The sequence below is a fragment of the Aethina tumida genome, chromosome 6, assembly GCF_024364675.1.
Source record: "Aethina tumida isolate Nest 87 chromosome 6, icAetTumi1.1, whole genome shotgun sequence".
Lineage (NCBI taxonomy): Eukaryota > Metazoa > Arthropoda > Insecta > Coleoptera > Nitidulidae > Aethina > Aethina tumida.
Genome location: NC_065440.1, coordinates 11,389,618 through 11,407,404, shown reverse-complemented (window position 1 = coordinate 11,407,404; position 17,787 = coordinate 11,389,618). Strand labels below are relative to the sequence as shown.

General features: G+C 31.1%; 5 protein-coding genes across 5 annotated transcripts in view; 3 read left to right on the top strand and 2 right to left on the bottom strand.

Moving 5' to 3' along the window:
- Nucleotides 1-3,983, bottom strand: part of LOC109605698 (putative homeobox protein Meis3-like 2) — a 31,709-nt gene extending 27,726 nt beyond the window's left edge. Inside the window, exon 1 of the mRNA XM_049968399.1 lies at nt 3,629-3,983. The gene's annotated coding sequence lies outside the window, so the exon portion shown is untranslated. The remainder of the gene's footprint in view (nt 1-3,628) is intronic.
- Nucleotides 3,984-5,078: 1,095 nt separating this feature from the next.
- LOC109606276 (ELMO domain-containing protein 2) lies at nt 5,079-6,510 on the top strand. Its single transcript, XM_020022840.2, has one exon. It carries the CDS (start codon nt 5,308-5,310, stop codon nt 6,244-6,246), a length of 939 nt encoding a protein of 312 aa, XP_019878399.1. The 5' UTR covers nt 5,079-5,307; the 3' UTR covers nt 6,247-6,510.
- Nucleotides 6,511-8,192: 1,682 nt separating this feature from the next.
- LOC126265788 (uncharacterized) lies at nt 8,193-8,900 on the top strand. The gene is made up of 3 exons (XM_049968398.1): nt 8,193-8,404; nt 8,467-8,666; nt 8,722-8,900. Exons 1-3 carry the CDS (start codon nt 8,220-8,222, stop codon nt 8,898-8,900), a joined length of 564 nt encoding a protein of 187 aa, XP_049824355.1. The 5' UTR covers nt 8,193-8,219.
- An 88-nt stretch (nt 8,901-8,988) lies between these two features.
- On the bottom strand, nt 8,989-15,443 carry LOC109606991 (amidophosphoribosyltransferase-like). The gene is made up of 4 exons (XM_020023511.2): nt 15,190-15,443; nt 11,175-12,030; nt 10,779-11,121; nt 8,989-9,324 (listed from the first exon to the last, which is right to left on the bottom strand). Exons 1-4 carry the CDS (start codon nt 15,348-15,350, stop codon nt 9,182-9,184), a joined length of 1,503 nt encoding a protein of 500 aa, XP_019879070.1. The 5' UTR covers nt 15,351-15,443; the 3' UTR covers nt 8,989-9,181.
- A 45-nt stretch (nt 15,444-15,488) lies between these two features.
- Nucleotides 15,489-16,151, top strand: LOC109605104 (translocon-associated protein subunit delta-like). The gene has a single exon (XM_020021672.2). It carries the CDS (start codon nt 15,622-15,624, stop codon nt 16,117-16,119), a length of 498 nt encoding a protein of 165 aa, XP_019877231.1. The 5' UTR covers nt 15,489-15,621; the 3' UTR covers nt 16,120-16,151.
- The last annotated feature ends 1,636 nt before the right edge of the window (nt 16,152-17,787 follow it).

Here is a 17,787-nt window from a genome sequence, read left to right as displayed (position 1 = left end):
TTTAGAAAAAGGTGATTTGAATGTAGTAATTCATGTTTTATTTAATTAAGTCAGGAAACATTAAAACTCATCTCAATATTTTACTGTAAAATAAATTTAAAAAAATAGTAATACTTATGTTAAATTTGAGACAGTAAATTTTTAAATTTATAATTTGTTTTTTCATATTGGTAAATCTTAAATTCATTATTAAAGTCACTTAAAAATGACAAATTAATACAAATAAAATTATGTTGAAAATGTGTAAATCTGAAACATGTCCATCTTATGGTTTTGATAATGAACTTATGGTTTTAATAATAATAATTATGTCAAAATTGAGAAAGAAATAATCTTTAAATTCATATTTTGGTCTCTTATATTGGTAAATTTTAAATTCATTAACGAAGTCTCTAAATAAATAGCAAATTAATACAAATAATTTCTGTTGGAAATGTATAAATCTGAAACTAGTTTAATGAATTAATCAAAACAATATAATTTAGTCATACTGAAACTTAGAAAAAGGTGTTTTGAATGTAGTAATTCATGTTTCATTTAATTAAGTCAGGAGACATTAAAACTCATCTTAATATTTTACTGTAAAATAAATTTAAAAAAATAGTAATACTTATGTTAAATTTGAGAAGAAAATTTATAATTTGTTTCTTCATATTGGTAAATCTTAAATTTATTATTAAAGTCTCTTGAAAATGACAAATTAATACAAATAAAATTAAGTTGAAAATGTCCATCTTATGGTTTTGATACTAAATATAATTAATAAAGTATTAAAAAGTTAATAATAGTAATTATGTTAAAATTAAGAAAGAAATAATCTTTAAATTCATATTTTGATCTCTTATATTGGTCTCTAAATAAATAGCAAATTAAAACAAATAATTCTGATGGAAATGTATAAATCTGAAACTAGTTTAATGAATTAATCAAAACAATATAATTTAATCAAACTAAAACTCAAAAAAGGTGTTTTGAAGATAATAATTCATATTTTATTTAATAAAGTCATTAAAACTCATTCACATTAAAATTTTGTTTTGAAATAAAATATAAATATAGTAATTTAATAACAATAATTATGTTAAGTTTGAAACAGAAAACTTTTAAATTTATATTTTGTTTTCTTATATTGGTGAAGCTTAATTTCATTAAAAAAGTCTTTTAAAATAGCAAATTAATACACATAATTATGTTGAAAATGTATACATCTGAAACTGGTCTGTTACAAATTTTAAGAACTAAACAAAATAATATAATTTATAAAAACTGAAACTTAGAAAAACGTATTTTGAAGGCAGTGATCTATATTTTAGTCTACTTAGTCAGAGAATATATAATTCATCTTATAACATTGATACAAAATATAATGAATAAATACAATTTAATAAGAATAATTATTTTAAAATTGAGAAAGAAAAAATTCTTTAAATTCATATTTTCTTTTCTTATGTTGGTAAAGTTTAATGAATGAAATCTCTTAAAATAGTAATTTAATATTAAAATTAAGTTGGAAATGTGTAAATCTAAAACATATCAGTTATGAGCTGAATAAACTAAAAAAAATATAATTTAAAAAATTGAAACATAGAAAAAAGTATTTTGAAGGCAATGATTTATATTTTATTTTAATGCGTGGACATTAAAGTTCATCTTATAATATTAATGTAAAATATAATTGATAAATAGTATTTTAATAATAATGCTAAAATTGAAAAAATCTTTAAATTCATATTCTGTGCTCTTATATTGATAAATTTTAAATTGACTAACAAAGTCTCTCAAAAATAGCAAATTAATATAAATAATTATGTTGAAAATGTATAAATCTGAGACATGTTAATTACTAGTTTAATGAATTAATAAAAAACAATATAATTTAATGAAACTGAAACTGTTTTGAAGGTAATAATTCATGTTTAAGTCAGGAAATGTATAATTATGAAACATGTCAGTTAGCGGTTTAATGAATTAAACGAAATAATATTATTATGAAATATTGAAACCTAGAAAAAGGTATTTTGAAGACAGACGCATCGTATAATTTTGATACAATTAAAATTAAAAAATAATAATTTTGTAACAATAATTATATTAAAGTTGAGACAAAAAATCTTTATATTTTGTTTCCTTATATTGGTAAAGTATTAATTCATTATAGAAGTCTCTTAAAAATAGCAAATTAATACAATTATTCATGAAGGAAATGTATAAACCTGAAACGTGTCCGTTATAATTTTAATGAATTAATCAAAACAACATAATTTAATGAAAGCGAAACTTACTTCATTTTTATCTAACTAGACATATACAGGATACACATTAAAAATCTTATTGTTTTTATATAAAATAAAATTAGAAAAAGAATTACATATTAATAATTTAATATCAATAATTATCTTAAAATTGAGGAAGAAAAAACCTTTAAATTTAAATTTTGTTTTTTTAATTGGTAAATTATAAATTCATTGATGAAGTCTCTTAAAATTAGCCAATTAATACAAATAATTATGTTGAAAATGTGTAAATATGAAACGTATTAGTTGCAGTTCATAAAATTAACAAAATTAACATAATACAATAAAACTAACAACCAGAACAAGCACACTAAAAAAATAGTAAATTAATGACAACAATTATATAAAAAATGTATATAAATCTGAACCGCAACAGTTATTACTCAAAACATTAAACAAGTCACTATAATTTAATGAAAGTGAAACATATTTTGAAGGCAGTAATTAATTTTTTTAGTTGGAAGTCATTAAAACTATATAATTATATATTAAACTATATAATTTTGATCAGAAATAAAATTGAAAAATAGCAAATTAATAATTATTATTATGTTAAAATTGGAACACCAAAAAGCATTTAGATCTTTAAATTTATAGTTTGTGCCTTTATTTGGGTAATTCTTAAAATAATTAATAAAAATTTTCTTTAACAATAAATTGTATAAAATTGGAGTGTACTACTTACAATTTACTAAATTAAACAAACCAATACGAATAATGAAAATGAAAACAAAATAAACACATATAAACACAACTTTAAATTGGTTTCGTCTTTATTTTGTTTGGTTATGTTCTAACAACAACCATAAATTTGAAGCAACTTTTTTAGTCTGTTACAGTCAGTTATAGGATTCAAAACACTAATAAATAAATAAAAAATACACAATAATTTGCAGTTTAAGTACAGTTTACATCTTTATTTAATTAATTAAAACCAAATCTAGCAGCCCAAAAAATAGTGTGTGTTTTGTTTGGTTATGTTCGGTGACATTTGCGCTGTCAATAAGTTCGATTAAACAACAAAACAAACGCATAAAACCTGAATGAGTCACACGACAAAAACCGTCTTGCAAAACCTGCATTTCGTCCAGTTCAACGAAAATTGGAGCAGTTCGGGCGCAAAATTGCGCACACACACACAGTCACCCCGTCCGTCCCGTCGTCGAAAATCAATCGCGGGACCAAAACAAAAACGGATCGCTTCGTTTCGCCCCCGTACGAGGCCAAAATGAGAAAAACAACGGAACGTCGAATCAACCGGACCAACGCATTTTACAACCGTCCAACGCACACACGGACCCGGAGGACGAATCAATTAAGCCGCAAATACTTACATTATAACGCAGCGTGCCGTGGAACCATCGCACACACAAAAACAACAACAACAACAACAGACAGAACTCGAACGGGAACCGCGACAACAATAAACAACAACAACAACAACACACTAATCGAAATCGGTGCGGGCGTCTCGAATCAAAATAATATATTAAGGGTTATGCGGAAACGGTCGTGTTTAAAGCGCGCGTAACGTGGTCGCGGCAAACGTACGCGTAACCATGTGGCTGAGTGTGGCGGATTCTCCCCGTGGCCCGTAAATTCCGTGTTTACATGTCACCGCGGCGGTATAACAAATGAGTCGCTGTCTAGACGGACCCGACGTCTGTCAATATTCGTCAACGCAAAATGGCTACGCCTCACGGCGAACGGTGCCGAAGTCGTGCGCGCCGTCCGTCTCGCTCCCGCACGCGGTTCGTGACGGAGAGGGCGCGCTGCGGGCGCGTCGTCGATTAGATTGTTTAGAACACGCCCAATGTATGGGATTTTTACGGGATAATTCAAATGTTTCGGTGCAATGGTTTCGGGAAACGTGTCAGGCGGGTCCGGAATTGTTTGAAATGATCCTTCAGGACGAAAATCCGACTCGGGGACCGTTAAAATTGTTTAAATATCAAAAAACATCGAATTTGGTGGGACATGCGCATTTGCACGTCGGCGAGTTTATTTATTTTATTTTTTTTGGCTAATGATTTACCGTTCGACTGGACTAAATCGACGGATTTTGAGTCGGTTATCAGTTTGTCGACTTATTTTATACGATTTTATGCTTGATTTTGGCGGTTTTTGCGATTTTTTAGGGCTCACATAGGTAATCTAGCTCCTCCCCCAGTAATTTATCTTTGGTTTGGGCGACATCTGTCGGACAATAAAGGGAACCTGTTGATTTTATTTGTAAACAATGACTTTTTCTAGAATTATATTAATTAATTAATAGCATTTAATACTCAAAATGAAGGTAAGTATCCTAATGTTATACAATAAAATTACTTGTAGTTAAAGGGTTTTATTAATTTACGTGATCATGTATAAAAAATAACATTGAATGTATTAAAATGAAATTAATTTTATGTACACGCACAATTGAATGTTAAACAATAAGCAAATAATAAAAGTATAAGTTTTAACCATGTTTTAATAAAAACAAATAAATTTATAAAAAGCCTGTTAGCGCCATCTGTGAACATATACAGTTCGATGAACATTTTTATAAATTTTATTTAGATTTTTCTCATTGAACGTGTTCCAGCTGTACCCAAATTTTGATCACCTATTTTAGAAACTCTTTTTGTAAAACTTGTCTCAATAAAAACAATTTTATATTACACAGACACTACATGAAACTAGCGATAGTGGCGCCATCTATGGACATTCAGATGAATTTAACAAAACCAATTTTGTAACCTGTAATGTATTAAACTGAGTATTCTTAATATATTCAGTTACGGTTTTAACATGTTAAACAGTAAAAATAACCTAGGCATACAATGTAAGAATTTAAATTATAAACATTCCATTACTATCATTTAAGTCCAGTATTGCAAAAAAATGTTTATTTGAGACATGCCGTTGCGATGGCGACGACAGACGTCAACAAAACCCTAACCTAAATTCCCGATGTCGACGAACCAAACCTGAACCGCAGGATTTCCGTGCCCCGAAACCCGCCGCAACCATGTTCCCGCCGCTGTGGTGGTTCTACTACAACTTCCTGCGGCCGGTGCTCAAGTGGTTCCTGCGCAAAACCACCGGCCTGTGCGAGCTGCAACGCATCTGCTACGGCGAAATCAGCGGCGCCCCCCGCATCAAATCGGTCGAAAACTCCTTGAGCTTGTCGCGGAGCGGCGAGATCAAACAGCTGATCGTGCACCTCAACGACATTTCGGACAACAGGAGGTTCACCGGCGCCAACGAAAGGGAAATACTGCGGGGCGCCGTGAGCACGGTGCTGCTGGTCAAGAAGATCAATCCGAAGGTGCACACCAGCTTCGTGTCGAGTTTCGGCAAGTGCATCGAGCAGATATGGGGCTACAGGCAGCTGATTGCGGAGGTGGAGAGCCTAAGGACGCAGGGTTTCGACTCCAACAACCAGGAGCACGAGCAAAAGCTGGTCAACCTGTGGCACAAGCTCATGCCCGATCAGCCGTTGGAGAGTCGAGTCACGCGACAGTGGCAGGACATCGGTTTTCAGGGGGACGACCCGAAGACGGATTTCCGCGGTATGGGCATGCTGGGGCTGGAGAACCTTCTGTTCTTCGCCACGGAGTACAACGGGCCGGCCCAACACGTCCTGTCTCATTCCCATCATCCCATTCATGGCTATTGCTTCGCCATAGTGGGCATTAATCTGACGTCCATGGCGTGGGTTTTGTTAAAGGACGGCGAGGCCAAGACGTACTTCTACAACACCTCCAGAAGCTTGCCAACGATGAGGCTGTTCCATCAGTTTTACAGCTACCTATTTTACGAATTCGATCGCTTTTGGATCGAGTGCAAGCCGAAAAACATCATGGAATTTTCGAGCATCAAGAGCAAATTCGAGACCAACGTGCGGCAGAATTTGCAAGATCCCACAAGTGTCTTTCGTATCGGCGTGACAGTCGATCACGTTTGATAATCCCAATTGTGATACAGTGATTGTTTGCGTTGTTTTTTGGTGTATTTATTTGTTGCGTGTAATTCGAGGAAGTATTGAATAAATATTTGCACTGGTTTATCTCTGGCTTTGAAGATTGGTTGATGATTGAAGTTCAAAACATCAAATCTGCCATATATGTGTAATAGATGTGTATTAATTTTAACAAGTGTGTTGAATGTTTATTGTAGGACAATTAAGCTTGTAAGTTTACGGAAATAAAATATTTTACAATCATTAAAAGTTTTTTAATGTCCACTGGTTAGATAAAATCAGGTACATTTTGAATACTAATAATAGTATTGGAATTAGACAGACAACTTATGGATTTTTACTTTGAAAAGATCCATGAGTTTTATGAATACTTACATAATATACTAAAATTTCAAACGCATGAAGCTCAAAAAATCTAAACACAACTGTAATTCAATGATAAATATTCAATTTGTATGTAGTTTCTGGACTCATCCAACGATTCACTGAACATTTTTACATAATATGCCAAAATTTAAAAATTATATCTCTAATATTAAATACGGAAGAACAGAAAAACTAAAGACAGTTTAAATTCAATGATAAATATTCAATTTTTATATATATTCTGGATTGTACCTTTGGAACATAAGAAAGAAAACAAATTCCCTGAACATTTTTACATAATAGATCAAAATTTAAAAATTATATCTCCAATCTTAAATCCAGAAGAACAGAAAAACTAAAGACAGTTTCAATTCAATGATAAATATTCAATTTTTATATATTTTCTGGATTGTATCTTTAGAAAATAAGAAAGACAATAAATTCACTATACATTTTTACATAATATATCAAAATTTAAAAATTATATCTTTAACATCAAGTCCGGAAGAGCAGAAAAACTAAAGACAGTTTCAATTCATTAATAAATATTCAATTTTTATTTATTTTGTGGATTGTATCTTTAGAAGATAAAAAAGGCAACAAATTCACTGAACATTTTTACATAATATACCAAAATTTAAAAATTATATCTCTAATATTAAATACGGAAGAACAGAAAAACTAAAGACAGTTTAAATTCAATGATAAATATTCAATTTTTATATATATTCTGGATTGTATCTTTAGAAAATAAGAAAGACAACAAATTCACTGAACATTTTTACATAATATACCAAAATTTAAAAATTATATCTCTAATATTAAATACGGAAGAACAGAAAAACTAAAGACAGTTTCAATTCAGTGATAAATATTCAATTTTTATATATATTCTGGATTGTATCTTTAGAAAATAAGAAAGACAACAAATTCACTGAACATTTTTACATAATATACCAAAATTTAAAAATTATATCTCTAATATTAAGTCCGGAAGAACAGAAAAACTAAAGACCGTTCCAATTTAATAATTAATATTCAACTTTTATTTATTTTCTGGATTGTATCTTTAGAACATAAGAAAGACAACAAATTCACTGAACATTTTGACATAATATACCAAAATTTAAAAATTATATCTCTAATATTGAATCCGGAAGAACAGAAAAACTAAACTAAAGACTGTTTCAATTCTTTAGATTGTTTAGATTCTTTACATTCTTTAGATTCTTTAGATCCTTTTGATTCTTTAGATTCTTTAGATTCTTAGATTCTTTAGATTCTTTGGGTACTTTAGATTCTTTAGATTCTTCTTCAATTTTTATGTATTTTCTGGATTGTCTCTTTAGAATATAAGACAAGAAATTCATACTAAAATCCCAATAAAAAATGCCGGAAGAACAGACAAAATTTCTTCAGAAGAAACTGTTGTTCTTTTTAACAGTTGTGATCCAAAGAGTTTTTGAATTGTAATACAGGAATAGTAATTGAAAGAAATATTTTTAAACCGAAGTGTCAAATTATATTAGTTAACTAGATGTTTTGACGACTTTGAAGTTCAAAAGTGAAGCTGTCAGTCTGAGTCAGCGAAAATGGCCTGGATACGTTGGAAGAAGCGTAATATTTTTTTCATCATCATTTTGGTGTCGATTTTCTTGTTGGCCAGAGTGAATAAGTACGAGCATGTGACGAAGTTGCTCTTACACAAGACCAATGCGGAAGATGTTTGGGAATATGCTGCTGATTTTAATAACTTGAAATATTTAAATCCCACCATGTAAGTAACGATATAAACTATAAGAATTCCTGAAATATAATTTTGTTTGTATTTATTCACAGTCTGGACTTTAATGTTATGGGCGAAAGTGGCGACTTACAACATTGGAAGTACACAATTGAATATATACAAAAACTGTCGCACTGGCCTCGAATTAAGAATGTAGGTGTCGCCAATTACGAGATGATATCTGACTTGGTACATCTAAATTATCTGATAAATGCAACTCAGAGGGCTTGCTTTGTATCAGGAATGTATTGCTGTAAGAATATCCAAATTACAACTGCATTAATATTAACAATATTGTACTGTTTCAGTGGAGTCCCACAGTTACTTCAACTTTTCATACAACTATGTAAGAGCTGAAACTTTATGCCAGGAACTATTTATCTATCAATGTCCTGTGATGTTTAGGTACTTTTGCCGCAGGGAAGTTGAGTATCAAAGAAACACTGTAATTGAAAAGTTGAGGAGGAAGTTTGCCCTTTTCCCTTAAATGAAACAATTTTTGAATTTCAGTTCAATGTACTTTGATTAACCATTATATTGTATGTAATTTTATAGTTAATTGATTAACAAAACACTTTGTTAAGTGTAAGTAAATATATTTAATTAATATAAAAATTAAATTAATTATTTCAATTATAAGGCACAATAATACTTATTGTATAAGGAGGTTTTCCGGCACCACAACATGACATTAATACTGTTTTAACACACATACATAATCTGAGATATACAAGAGAGACTCGTTTCAATACTACGTCTGGCAATCATTCACCAAGTTAATTCATCGGGAACACCGCCAGGATAATCGCCTGTTAGACAAGCGGTACAATGTCTAGGTTCTGAGGTTTCCAAATTCTTCACGACCGCCTTCACCAAGCCCTCCACGCTCAAGTACTCCAAACTGTCCGCACCTAAAAAATTAATCAAGTACTAAAATTTCAAAATCATGTCTCTAAAATTAAGACTAGGAGAACAGAAAAACTGGGGACAGTTGTATGAAAACGAAAATAATCAATTTTTATATAGTTTCCTGGCTGTAACTTTGGATTGGAAAGCAAAAGAAAAGTGTGGTTTTCATCCTACTGTTTACTGAATATTTTTACATTTGTTATTAAAATTTCAAAATTGTCTCTAAAATTACAACCAAGAGAATAGAAAAACTAGGAACAATTGTAATTCAATAAAAATACTCAATTCTTATGCAGTTTCCGGATTATATCTTTGGATTGGAAAACGAAAGAAACATGTGGTTTTCACCCAGCTATTTGTTGAATATTTTTACATAATTTACTAAAATTTCAAAATCATGTCTCTAAAATTAAGACTAGGAGAACAGAAAAACTGGGAACAGTTGTATGAAAACGAAAATAATCAATTTTTATATAGTTTCTGGGTTTAACTTTGGATTGGACAGCGAAAGAAAAGTGTGGTTTTCACACAACGATTTACTGAATATTTTTACATATGTTATTGAAATTTCAAAACTCTGTCTCTAGAATTAAAACAAAGAGAATAGAAAAACTAGGAACAATTGTAATTCAATAAAAATACTCAATTCTTATGTAGTTTCCGGATTATAACTTTGGATTAGAAAACGAAAGAAACATGTGGTTTTCACCCAGCTATTTGTTGAATATTTTTACATAATTTATTACAATTTCAAAACCATGTTTCTAAAATTAAGACTAGGAGAACTGAAAAACTGGGAACAGTTGTATGAAAACGAAAATAATCAATTTTTATATAATTTCCTGGCTGTAACTTTGGATTGGAAAGCGAAAGAAAAGTGTGGTTTTCACCCAACGATTTACTGAATATTTTTACATATGTTATTAAAATTTCAAAACTATGTCTCTAGAATTAAAACAAAGAGAACAGAAAAACTAGGAACAATTGTAATTCAATAAAAATACTCAATTCTTATGCAGTTTCCGGATTATATCTTTGGATTAGAAAATGAGAGAAACATGTGGTTTCACCCAGCTATTTGTTGAATATTTTTACATAATTTATTAAAATTTCAAAATCATGTCTCTAAAATTAAGACTAGGAGAAGAGAAAAACTGGGAACAGTTGTATGAAAACGAAAATAATCAATTTTTATATAGTTTCCTGATGTAACTTTGGATTGGAAAGCGAAAGAAAAATAAGGTGTTCACTCAGCAATTTGTAGAATATTTTTACATAATTTCAAAATTATATTTCTAATATTAAGAGTAAGGAAGCCAAAAACATAGGAACAATTGTGATACAGTAAAAACATTCAATTTGTATGTACTTTTCGGATTATAAGTTTGGAATGGAAAGTGAAAAGCGTTGATATAATTCCTGAGTTGTAATTTAAAACGAAAAAGTAAATACAGACCAACTTTTTCTGCCAGTTCCTTCGACGACAACGTATTGGCAATAAGTTCCTCCTTAGTAGGAATGTTGATGCCCATGTAACACGGGAACCTCAATGGAGGGCTGGCGACCCTGACGTGCACTTCTTTCGCCCCAGCTCTCCTCAACAATTTAATAATGGGACCCACTGTGTTGCCTCGTACTATCGAATCATCGATCAGTACGATTCTTTTGCCTTTCACGTTATAGAGAATTGGGCTGAACTTCAGCGCCACGTTGAACTGTCGCAGTCTGTTGCTGGGTTGTATGAACGTCCGGCCTACGTAGTTGTTTTTCGTGAGTAGTTCCCCGAACGGGATATTCGACTGGAATTAAATAAATATTGTATATGTCAATGATTAATGGTGGTATGACGTACTTGTCTGGAATATCCGAAGGCAGCCGAGTTGCCGGATTCGGGCACCGAACCAACCATATCCGCCTCGACCGGATGTTCGATGGCTAGTTGTGCCCCGCACAAATTCCTCACCGTATAAACCTCCTGTCCCTCGAAAATACTATTCGGCCTGGCAAAATAAACGTATTCGAAGATGCAGAAAGCCAAATTTTTACCTTCCGGAGTCTGCACCACGTCCATGGTCCTGACGCCTTTACGCGTCAACTCCAGTATCTCACCGGGCAACACCTCCCTCACGTACCGGGTGACCGTAATGAAGGCGCAAGACTCCGAAGAGACCGCCCACCCTTCGGTCACCTCCTCCGAATTGGCATTCGACACTATCTTCCCCAGACACAACGGCCTATTGCCGTACGGATCCCTGACCGCATAGATCCTGTCCTTCAGCATGATCACCAGCGAGTAGCTCAACGGCGCCAGCTGCATCAGGTGCCTGATCCTGGCCGGCCAGTCCGGTCCGTTGACCTCACCGTCGGGCGGTATGAGGCACAGCGCCTGCGTGATCAGCTCGCTGTCCGAGTGCGTGCTCAGACCGACGCCGCGCATCAACACCTGACTGCGCAGTGCGCCTGCGTTAACCAGTTCGCCGTTGTGGGCGACGGCCAGCGCCCCGTGCATCGAGTGCACGACGAACGGCTGACAGTTGATCTGTTCGGACTTGGCGCTGGTCGAGTAACGGGTGTGACCGATGCCGTGCGTGCCCGGCAGCTTCGAGATGTGGTCGTTGTTGAACACGTGCTTCACCAGGCCCATGCCCTTGTGCACGTGGAAGTCGTTGTCGCCTTCCGACGTCACCAGGCCGGTCGATTCTTGACCCCTGGAAATATTTAATTTTTGTTGATTTAATTAAATTAGTATACAAAAGAAGTCGAATTAATTGAAAATATATAGGGTGGCTCACCCAACTTATTCATTGAAAAGTTATGGAGAACAGGAAAATATACTGATTCGATTTTTTTTAAAGAAACAACTTGACTTAAATTTCTTTTCTAATGTATTTTCTTTTCCGGTTTAACGGGTAATTTTTTATTTCTATATGTAATTGCAATTAAAATGGTTAATAATAATCTTACACCTAAATCCAATAGTTTTTGTGCTAATTTTGTTTTGAAGCTGAAGAGTGTTAACGTTTAATATTTATACCATCGATAAATTTGTTATTTTCAACAGAACACCTTGTATATTTTAGTATAATTAAATCTACTACAACAAAGTTATTACACTGAAAATACATATAAATTAAATATTCCTCAGTCTTTCTGTTCTTTCGGTCATAATATTAGAGATATAAGTTTTAAATTTTAAATTATTATGTAGAAATGTTGACTGAAACTTTGAATGCAAATCAAATTTCTTTTTCACTGTCTATCTCAAAGTTATAACCCATAAACTACATAAAAACCGAATATTTGCCAATGAATTACAATTGCTCCTAGTCATTCTGTGTTTCTGGTTTTAATATTGGATATATAAGTTTGATATTTTAGTATAATATGTATAAATGTTCAGTGTATCGTTGGATGAAAGCCAAATTTTTGTGCCACTTTCTTCACCAAAGTTAAATCACTAAAAATATGTATAAATTAAATATTTGTCTCTCTGTTCTTTCGGTCATAATATTAGAGACATAAATTTAAAATTTTTCATTATTATGTAAAAATGTTGACTAAAACTTTGAATGCAAATCAAATTTCTTTTTCACTGTCTGTCTCAAAGTTATAACTCACAAACTACATAAAAACCGAATATTTGCCAATGAATTACAATTGCTCCTAGTCATTCTGTGTTCCCGGTTTTAGTATTGGATATATAAGTTTGATATTTTAGTATAATATGTATAAATTTTCAGTGTATCGTTGGATGAAAACCAAATTTTTGTGCCACTTTCTACACCAAAGTTATAACAATAAAAATACGTATAATTTAAATATTTCTGTCTCTCTGTTCTTTCAGTCATAATATTAGAGATATAAATTTGAAATTTTACATTATTATGTAAAAATGTTGACTAAAACTTTGAATGCAAATCGAATTTCTTTTTCACTGTCTGTCTCAAAGTTATAACCCATAAACTACATAAAAACCGAAAATTTGCCAATGAATTACAATTGCTCCTAGTCATTCTGTGTTCCCGGTTTTAATATTGGATATATAAGTTTGATATTTTAGTATAATATGTATAAATGTTCAGTGTATCGTTGGATAAAAACCAAATTTTTGTGCCACGTTCTACACCAAAGTTATAACACTAAATATACGTATAATTTAAATATTTCTGTCTCTCTGTTCTTTCAGTCATAATATTAGAGATATAAATTTGAAATTTTACATTATTATGTAAAAATGTTGACTAAAACTTTGAATGCAAATCAAATTTCTTTTTCACTGTCTGTCTCAAAGTTATAACTCATAAACTACATAAAAACCGAAAATTTGCCAATGAATTACAATTGCTCCTAGTCATTCTGTGTTCCCGGTTTTAATTTTGGATATATAAGTTTGATATTTTAGTATAATATGTATAAATTTTCAGTGTATCGTTGGATGAAAACCAAATTTTTGTGCCACTTTCTACACCAAAGTTATAACACTAAAAATACGTATAATTTAAATATTTCTGTCTCTCTGTTCTTTCAGTCATAATATTAGAGATATAAATTTGAAATTTTACATTATTATGTAAAAATGTTGACTAAAACTTTGAATGCAAATCGAATTTCTTTTTCACTGTCTGTCTCAAAGTTATAACCCATAAACTACATAAAAACCGAATATTTGCCAATGAATTACAATTACTCCTACTCATTCTGTGTTCCCGGTTTTAATATTGGATATATAAATTTGATAATTTAGTGTAATATGTATAAATGTTCAGTGTATCGTTGGATGAAAACCAAATTTTTGTGCCACGTTCTACACCAAAGTTATAACACTAAAAATACTAATAAATTAAATATTTCTGTCTTTCTGTTTTTTAAGTCAATAATAGAGATATAAGTTTGAAATTTTAAATTATTATGTAAAAATGTTGAGTGAAACTTTGAATGCAAATCAAATTTCTTTTTCATTGTCTGTCTCAAAGTTATAACCCAGGAACTACATAAAAACTGAATATTTGTCAAAGAATTACAATTGCTCCTATTCATTCTGTCCTCTCAGTCTTAATATTAGGAATATAAGTTTGATATTTTAGTATATTATGTAAAAAAGTTCAGTGTATCATTAGATGAAAACCAAATTTTTGTGCCACTCCCTATAACAAAGTTATAACTCACAAACTACATAAAAACTGAAAATTTCTCATTGAATAGCTTCTAGTCTTTTTGTTCCTCCGGTTTTAATATTAGAAATATAAGTTTGTATAAGCATATTTATGTATGATATATTTAAGTATGATATTATGTAAAAGAGTTCAGTGAATCGTTTTTTATTAAATTAATAGTAAATAAAACTGATATTAATTCTACTGTTAGCTTACATTGTGTCGATAAAAGTAAGTAATTTGTATAATTGTTTGAGGAGATAAGTTGTATTTATATTGAACTAACAAGTAACTATTTACTCAATGATATGTAATTGGAAGCAATAAATATAATAATAAAATAATAAACATTTACGACACGTAGATATTTTAAATATTGTAGGTGGCGCTGTACAATTAAATGTCCAATAAGATCGCAAAATTTAAAGATTTTTTCTTTTATTTTTAATAAAGCGTAGTTCATGTTTACATAAAACAAAGGAGAAAGGTGTGTCTTCTATACACATTTTTTGTTTTCAAAATTCGACTGTATTTTAGACTTTATTAAGTTAAAATTACACTTAAACCGTTTTCACAATTTTCATTAGTCAATTGCCTTCACAGGTAACGTGATCAGATTTGAAACAGCTTCAAACTAATTCAATGCGTTTTTTCACACAACCCCTTAACGATTTAACAAAATTCATTCATAAAAGCAATAAAAAAACAACATACCTGTGTTGCAACGCCTCCAATCCAATGCATATTATCTGTGCGATTTCCGAATTGTTCGTCCAATTTTCCAAGCCTATTGCCCCAAAAACGCCACATTCGTGCGTCAACCCCGTGTCCGTTTTGCCACGGTTCAATTTTCGGCATTCCCACGTGTTCGCCATTATTAACAACGATCAGCTGAAACACGTGAACAGGTGGTCAGAATAATAACGACTGAAGTAACAATTCCTGTTTGATTAATTAAATTAACAACATTTTCACAACAATGTTAATAATACGAATAGGTTTTGTAATTGTTTATATAAACGAATTCAAATTAAATAAAATAAACGATGCGATTAGGACTACCCGAGACCGGTACATTAGGCCTACTGGTGTAGCGCGAACCAAACGCGCACGAAATTGAATTATCGATCCGCTTCACTTTACAAAATGTCAACAAAAATATTTTACTTTTTAACTCTAATAATAACGGTGTTGGGCGAGAAATGTCTGAACCCCGACATAAAATCGAAGACATACACCACGGACGACGCTACGATACTGAAACACATCGCGTACATCAACGAATTCGAGGTGAAATGCGAGGCCGGCGGTGCGGGCAGGTTGTACGCCCTCATGGGTGACTCCATCCTGCCCATAGCTTCGGTGGGCCCCCACAAATACCAGCTGAGTTGGACGGAGGACGTGAAGACGGCGAAGGTCGGCCTGATTACGGTGGACGTGTACGACGAAGCTGGTTACATGCAGGTGAAAAGGGCGCTGAGGATCGGGGAGGATTTCAAGGCGGTGCGGCCCTTCGCCCGAATCGAAATTCGACATCACGGCGTTTATCAGGGACCGATGATCAGTTGCGAGGTGGTCGCGTCCGTTTTGTCCATTGTCATCGCTTATTATGCGCTCAGTTTTAAGAGTAAGCTTGTATCGTAAATTTGTTTGAATAAAGGCTGACGTTTGTATTTGTGTTGGGTTTAATTTTGTATTTGTCAATTCACAGGTTGCAAAATAATATATTTTGGCTGCCCCATCTAGGCAGCCGCCAGTGGTCCACATAAGGATTATATTTTATTTACTGGGACAGGAATAATTTATTTTTGAAAAAATGCTGATTACAATTGAGGTATTTTTATATTTATTTAAAGCATTATTATATATAAACGCTTGATTAGATTATCAAGAGGACATACAATATTTAATATTTAAAAATAATTGCTTAAATACTATTTATTAATTAACTAAAATACAATATTTTTGTTAAAATTAATTGTTACACACTATTTAAAAATAAATGCTTGGATATCATTTATTTGATTTAAATGCAATTTTTTCCCATTTTATATCAAGAAATCTTACGTAAAATTATATAATAAGTGTTTAAATAATATATATTCAACTGAAATATAAATTTTCCATTAAAATACCTCATTCTAAACTAACGAAATTGCTCTAATATTTAGGAATGATTATTTAAATGTTATTTATTTATTTTAAATGCAATTTTCCATTAAAATATCCAAATATATTGTGCTATAATTGTTTAAATGTTATACAAACAAATTTTCCTTTAAAATACCTCATTTTAAATGATCGAATCTTACTTAATATTTAAAAATAAATACTTAAATTTTATTTATTTGATTGAAATGCAATTTTTTCAAAAAGTATTCAGTTTTGTATCAATCAATCTTAATTAATATTATATAATAATTGTTTAAATAATATATATTGGACTGAAATACAATTTTTCAATTAAAATGTCTCATTTTAAATTAACAAAATTTTTCTAGTATTTAGGAATGGTTAATTAAATATATATATTAATGCCTGATTAGATTATCAAGAGGGCAAAACCATAAACTATTGTGATAAATAATTATAAAATTTACTATTAGTTTAATTAAAATAACTTGATGAGTATGTGACAATTAAATAAATAAACTGTAAATTTAAATGAAATAATTTAAAAACTTTGTAAACAACTAATTGATAATAAGAGGATCCTACCTTCAAAATTATAATCCATTAGTGCACAAAACACAACACTAATTAACAGCACACTGCACTAAACTAAACTGCACCACCTAATTAATTTAGGGGGTGCGAACGTACGCCACCACACTACCGATCGATACGCTGGTCGATAACAGACTGATTAATTTTATGACGCATACCCCTGGGGGTGTTCAGTTAAAACTAGATTTTACGTAATTACATGCGTATGATAAATATTTCCGAATGAGAACTAAATTTTCCATTAAAATATCCAATTTTGTATCAACAAATCGTAACAAATTTTAAATAATAATTGTTTAATGCATTCATTTTAAATGAACGAAATTTATTTAACATTTAAAAATAATTGCTTAAATATTATTTAATTGAAATATAATATTTTCGTTAAAATATCCAATTATATATCAACAAATCCTAACTAATATTGTATAATAATTGTTTAAATAAATTCAATTACCTCATTTTAAATGAACGAATCCATACCCCATTTTAAATGAACAAAATTATTCTTGTATTTGGGAATGATTATTTAAATATTCTTTATTTATTTATTGTCAATGAAAATATACAAAAATATTATACAAT

What these genes read in the sequence shown, in the direction of transcription:
- LOC109606276 (XM_020022840.2), top strand. Translation starts at nt 5,308, where the DNA reads ATGTTCCCGCCGCTGTGGTGGTTCTACTACAACTTCCTGCGGCCGGTG.
- LOC126265788 (XM_049968398.1), top strand. Translation starts at nt 8,220, where the DNA reads ATGGCCTGGATACGTTGGAAGAAGCGTAATATTTTTTTCATCATCATT. An exon ending in AAATATTTAAATCCCACCAT is followed by an intron (nt 8,405 to 8,466) that starts GTAAGTAACGAT and finishes ATTTATTCACAG; the next exon opens with TCTGGACTTTAATGTTATGG. An exon ending in TGTATCAGGAATGTATTGCT is followed by an intron (nt 8,667 to 8,721) that starts GTAAGAATATCC and finishes GTACTGTTTCAG; the next exon opens with TGGAGTCCCACAGTTACTTC.
- LOC109606991 (XM_020023511.2), bottom strand. Translation starts at nt 15,350, where the DNA reads ATGGCGAACACGTGGGAATGCCGAAAATTGAACCGTGGCAAAACGGAC. An exon ending in TTGGAGGCGTTGCAACACAG is followed by an intron (nt 12,031 to 15,189) that starts GTATGTTGTTTT and finishes AAATATTTCCAG; the next exon opens with GGGTCAAGAATCGACCGGCC. An exon ending in CCTTCGGATATTCCAGACAA is followed by an intron (nt 11,122 to 11,174) that starts GTACGTCATACC and finishes ATTTAATTCCAG; the next exon opens with TCGAATATCCCGTTCGGGGA.
- LOC109605104 (XM_020021672.2), top strand. Translation starts at nt 15,622, where the DNA reads ATGTCAACAAAAATATTTTACTTTTTAACTCTAATAATAACGGTGTTG.